Genomic DNA, 5,655 nt, shown 5'->3' with positions numbered 1-5,655 from the left:
CGTTTAGACAAACCCGCTGCGCGCGCAATCATCATGAGAAAGCGCCTCTGAGCGCGCGCACTGCCTCGCGCATTCACATTAATCACTCAATGAAAGCCTTACTACAGTAAACACGGTCAAACTCCAGCTCTCATGCTGCGTTCGTGACAATACCTGAGATGAGACCTGAGGAGAAAAACATCTATATGTAGTTCTATTTTTTCTTTTTCTTACATATTTTGATCTCTGGTAAAATAACACACACACACGCGCGCGCGCGCGCACGCCTATAGGTGAGAAGTGATAAAAATGCATGGAAAAATATGACACACTGGGATATTTTTTATGATTTTCTTGTCATGTGATTTTTGATCTTTTTTTTACATACTGGTAAAAATAAAACATTTGAGTATATCCTGAATGCATTGTAAGTCCCTATGGATAAAAGCGTCTGGTAAATGCATAAATGTAAATGTAAACAGAATAGTTGTTTGCATGTGAGACTAGGTCTATTCAAGCATTGATTGACTGACAGTCAGATGTTTTAAGTATTCATTTCTAGATTGGCTTTAAAGCCCCGCAAACAATTATAAACTCTTTGCTCAGTGTGTTAGCATCAGCTGGTGCTTTAGAGGTTTTTAGTAGATGTATAAAGTAAAGCTCACACAAGGTGCAGAGAATCACATCAACTGTCACCATCATCCACTTACCACACACACAAAAAAACTATCATTTCAAACCATACACACTTGTTTTCTTCAAATGTTTTGCTTTCTTTACAATAAATGACACTTGTGTAATCTAGTGCACCTCATTTACCTTTTATAGTATCCCACCTAAGTCTATGTATATATAATGACAGGGATAGCTAGTTGACTTTTGGATCACCTACTAATCTATTGTACAGAAAATTACCAGATCAGCATGCAAAAACAACTTTATTTGACTTCTCTAAATGTAACCTCATTGTGCAGTCACTTGCTTTCATTGGAAAGCGCGTATATTTGGAGTCTAAATTACGCATGGGTGAATGACGGCTGTTGGGAGACTGGAATTACACTTGGATCATTTCGAGCTTTTGTTGAAACGCCTTGGTAACAGTTGTGTGTGTGTACTACACAGATGATTGTAGTGACCGCCTCCTCTCGGCCGCGCCCCCGAGAGGGGAGGGGAGCGCGCGTCATCACGCGCTTAAAAGCGCCGGAGCGCGCTGTCCGGCACTGAGAGACTGGAGACCTGTAGAGAGAGCGCACGGTGACTTATATACCGCCTAAATTTGGGGACCCTGAACGCAGTTTCCTCCGCTCACACAATTGGTCCAGGAGAAGTATTTATTAGGTAGGAGGCGCTCCTGCCAGACACACTCTGTTCATGACTCTGGAAGTTCACTCGAGGGAAAAGCGCAGCGAAGTTTGACATCTGCCCACGAGCAAGTGCAACAGTACAGAAGAAAATTACAACTCGATACGCGTCTCGGAAATGGCTTTACATTGCCTTTTGCCTTCGATTTCAACGTTTGCAAACCAGAAGGAGAAACTCTGGGAGGATGTAAGTATTTGACACTTTCGTGCACTTGTAACTGGTGAAACTAGGGTGAATTAAGGGGAATTTGGGTAACGCGGGACACCAGACCTCAGAGCGGTTAAAACCGCAGAAGCAATACAAAAAACCTAAACGAAAATATTTCTTTTTCACTTGTTTGCACTAGATAAAATATCGAAAATACACATCGGCAAATGAACACGTCTAGTTTTTTTATATGTCTTGTTATATATATATATATGTATATACACACACACACACACACACATATGTATAACGAGCATAGTTTACTTGTATATTTATGCGTGTATGCATATATGTGTGCGTACATATATATATATATATATATGTGTGTGTGTGTGTATATACACACATATACACACAGACACGCGCATATATATATATATATATATATATATATATATATATATATATGAATAAGAAAGTTCTTAAAAAGAGACGAAGATACAGAGTCATGTCAAATGTGAAGTGCTTTCAGATTGAGTCATGCAAAACCATATGACAGTGTTTGAATACTAAGCACCTTTGATTTTGTTGCAGAGGTGGAAGTGTGTGGAGGACAAACCTCTGAGCGGCAGCTGTCCTCCGCTCAACGTGGCACAGCACATGGACTCTTGTCGTGGCCACAAGGATGACGAGGATCTGAGTAATTATTTGGACCTGGAGTTTATCCTGGCCAACACAACAGGACCCCTAGAGGCGGGAGCCGAGTTCGTCTCACATGCAGAGCCCTGCGGCATGTACTCGACAGGAGCGTATGTGCCTCCAGAGCAATGCAGCGCTCCTCCTCCGCCGTACTCCAACAGCCTCATGGCCGAGCTTCTGAGATCCGACATGGACAACTCCTACGACGGTGCCATTCAGGGAAGATTCATCGTCAACTCGTTCCCTAGACAGGATTTTGTTGATATCAAAGTGGAGCCACCAATGGACGGTTACGGGCCGGTGATGGGCATGGTGCCGCAGAGCTGCCAAAAAATCAAACAAGAGGGCAACGTTTCATGCATGATGTCTTTCGAGCAACCCAGACTGGCTGTTTCTCCGCAGGCCATGGGGAATATGACGCCTCCGTTGAGTCCGGATGACTCCCATCTGCACTCAACTGCATTTCCGCAGGCTTTCCATCACTCGCCTCCGGCTTACACTCAAATGCAGATCCCATACACGACACAGCACCAGTTTGGCATGTTCGAGGACACCATGGGCATGCAACCCAACATGCAAAGAGCTCTTCTGACTCCTCCGTCCTCCCCGATGGATCTAATGGAGTCCAAACCCAAGCGGGGACGACGCACCTGGCCGAGGAAGCGCACGGCGACACACACCTGCACCTACGCCGGCTGCGGCAAGACATACACCAAGAGCTCACATTTGAAGGCACATCACCGAACCCACACCGGTAAGAACACGTTTGAGTTTGTCTTTAACATGCATTTGTGTTTTGCAACCAATAAAACTAATCCCATGGCTTTGCATCATCAGGTGAGAAACCGTACCACTGCAACTGGGAGGGATGCGGATGGAAATTCGCCCGCTCCGACGAGCTGACGCGTCATTTCCGTAAACACACGGGGATCCGGCCGTTCCAGTGCCACCTGTGTGAACGTGCATTCTCCCGCTCCGATCACCTGGCACTGCATATGAAGAGACACCTGTGAAGACTGGATCCACAACCACACAACTGCCTTATTTAATGACTTAAAACATAAAGAAATACATCATCATACACTCTTAAAAATAAAGGTTCCAAAAGAAATCTTTGCAACCTTTCAGTGATCAGTTCTTAATAGAAAGAAGAACTTTTTAATAATCTAAAGAACTTTTTCCACTATATATAGAATCTTGGAAAGGTTCCGTTAATGTAGAAGGTTCTTTATTGAACCATCGATGCCAAAAAAAAGAACCTTTATTTTTACGAGTGTACTTTTTTAAAACAAGTAGCTGGTACTACATAGATTAAGCAGAGCTCTTTTAAATGCCTTTTTTGGGGTAAAAAGCATCCTGAAGGGCTGGTCCTATGAATCTGTGTCCGATCGGGAGACAGCATGTATGTTTAACGGTTTCTTTCCGAAGCAACGAAGAGTGCAAAGCCTGATGACTAGCAAACCTCCAGTTTTCTAATGTAAATTGTAAAGTGCACAACGACAATGTTTTGCTCTTGAAACTGCCTTGCTACTATGCAACATACAGAGCTGTGGGTTCAAATGTGTTTGCATTTCTTTCAAACGTCTTGTATCTCGTTGCACCGTATGCTCTAGGGCTTGAGGTCCTGGGGTTTTATAAGATTGTGTACATGCATTTTATATTGTAAGTACTGTATTTATTGTAAATATTAAACTAAATTTGAATATATATATATATTCATCAGGTCTCTGTTGTCTTTGCCTGTCATGTACAGTCTGACCTATTGGATGTCGGCTGCTAGTCTTTTATTACGGGCTCCTTTGAAGCCACTGGAAAACGGAGACTCCAGAAAATGGAGACGTTTATGGCGAGCGAGGGACGTCTCACGAGTGCTATTCTTGAACCCCCACTCAAGCTGGTGGAGTCGGGTATTATAGTTTAGACCAAGATGCTTTCCAGCTGCGTCAGGTTGAGGCCAGCAGCCTGTGGCTTCTGCCTATAAATACAAACACTACATTTACATAATTACAGAGAGAGAATTTAGATCCGTCTGGACGGAGGGGCGCTCGGCTCACGGCTGAAGGTCCCAGACTCCAGAGACGCAGAGAAGACACGAACATCAAAGAGACTCCAGGGGCACTTTGATGTCCAACATGGAAGACAAAATCCCAAATCTGCATATTTTATTAAAATATTTGTTTAGCATCAGCTGGTTTTGCGTTGAGACAGAAAGACAAGAAAAATATTATAAGATTTAAAAAATACAAAAACAGGAAAAAAAATAGATACAGCTACACATGGTATATTATTACTATTTCTGTATTTTTTAGACTCAAGAGAAATTTACATTTAGATAAATGTTTTAGATATGGTCCAGTTAATCTATATAAAAATAAAAATTATATATAAATACACACACACACACACACACACATATATATCATTTGTAAACATGATGTGCATACTTAATATAAATCAGATAGCACATATATATACAAGTGTCAATTACATATTAGCATAAAAATATATTAAAATATAAAAGTCTATTTAATTCTTATTGAATGTGGTGTCTAAAGTGTCAAAAAGCGTTTAAAAGCATCAAAAATACAGTATAAAAATATAAAATGAAAATTCTATATAAATATTTATATATTATAAAATATATATATTATTCAAACATTAAAAAAGAAAAAATATATATAGATATAGATAGTACACATCATTCAAACATTCAAAAATATAAATGAAAATTCTAGATAAAAATTTAATATCATTTATGTATCAATTATGTGCATCCAAAGTATATGAAATTCCAATTGAATGTCTAAAGCATCCAACTCTGTGCTTGTTTTCCAGGAGCTGAATTTGTTCTGCCTTGGTGATTAATATGTGAAAACAGCACTAGAGTTCCCTTTTATGCAAATTCAACAAAAAGAAGAAATGTGATCCCGACTATTATTAGCAACTCGGTGAAGTGAAGCAGAAATCTCATTTCACTTTTGTGTGCTGATGATAGTAACTTTTACTACCAATCTGACATAAACAGAAAAAACAAGCTTCTCTTTTTCCCCTTCAATGCAAAGCTAATTTAAAGGGCTCCGTTTACTGTGATTACTGCAATTCAACAGAATTCAAAGTAGAAGGAAAGATCCCCTTCTATACAAAAACTAGTCTATTAGTTGTTTTTAAAACAATGAAACAATATGCAAGGACACTTTTTAAACAAAACACTGAATTTACGTCTAGTCATCATGCAGATTAATACAGTAATGTTGAATTTTAAATCCAATTTTGTGTAAAAATTAATTCACTTTCGCCAGTCTGATTATAAAAAAGTATGGAAGCTTGTTTCTACCATGGGATAAAAATTAGAAAAGTTCATTTTTATCTCACTATTATGAGCTTATATCTAGAATTGTGAGATCTAAACTCAGAACTGCATGAAGAGAAGCCAGAATTGCGAGAAATAAACTCAGGAATTGTGAAAGA

General features: G+C 39.7%; 1 protein-coding gene across 1 annotated transcript; it reads left to right on the top strand.

The window, feature by feature from the left end:
• The first annotated feature begins 1,192 nt into the window (after positions 1–1,192).
• On the top strand, positions 1,193–3,894 carry LOC132154444 (Krueppel-like factor 2). The gene is made up of 3 exons (XM_059563001.1): positions 1,193–1,527; positions 2,083–2,941; positions 3,025–3,894. The coding sequence occupies exons 1-3, from the start codon at positions 1,459–1,461 to the stop codon at positions 3,198–3,200; spliced, it is 1,104 nt and encodes a 367-aa protein (XP_059418984.1). The 5' UTR covers positions 1,193–1,458; the 3' UTR covers positions 3,201–3,894.
• The last annotated feature ends 1,761 nt before the right edge of the window (positions 3,895–5,655 follow it).

Source organism: Carassius carassius, chromosome 12, assembly GCF_963082965.1.
Source record: "Carassius carassius chromosome 12, fCarCar2.1, whole genome shotgun sequence".
Lineage (NCBI taxonomy): Eukaryota > Metazoa > Chordata > Actinopteri > Cypriniformes > Cyprinidae > Carassius > Carassius carassius.
Note: the sequence above shows the minus strand (reverse complement) of the source record. Positions and strands in the feature narration are given on the sequence as shown.

Coding starts and splice junctions, on each gene's coding strand:
- LOC132154444 (XM_059563001.1), top strand. CDS start 1,459: ATGGCTTTACATTGCCTTTTGCCTTCGATTTCAACGTTTGCAAACCAG. Junction 1,528..2,082: donor AGGAGAAACTCTGGGAGGAT/GTAAGTATTTGA, acceptor ATTTTGTTGCAG/AGGTGGAAGTGTGTGGAGGA. Junction 2,942..3,024: donor ACATCACCGAACCCACACCG/GTAAGAACACGT, acceptor TTGCATCATCAG/GTGAGAAACCGTACCACTGC.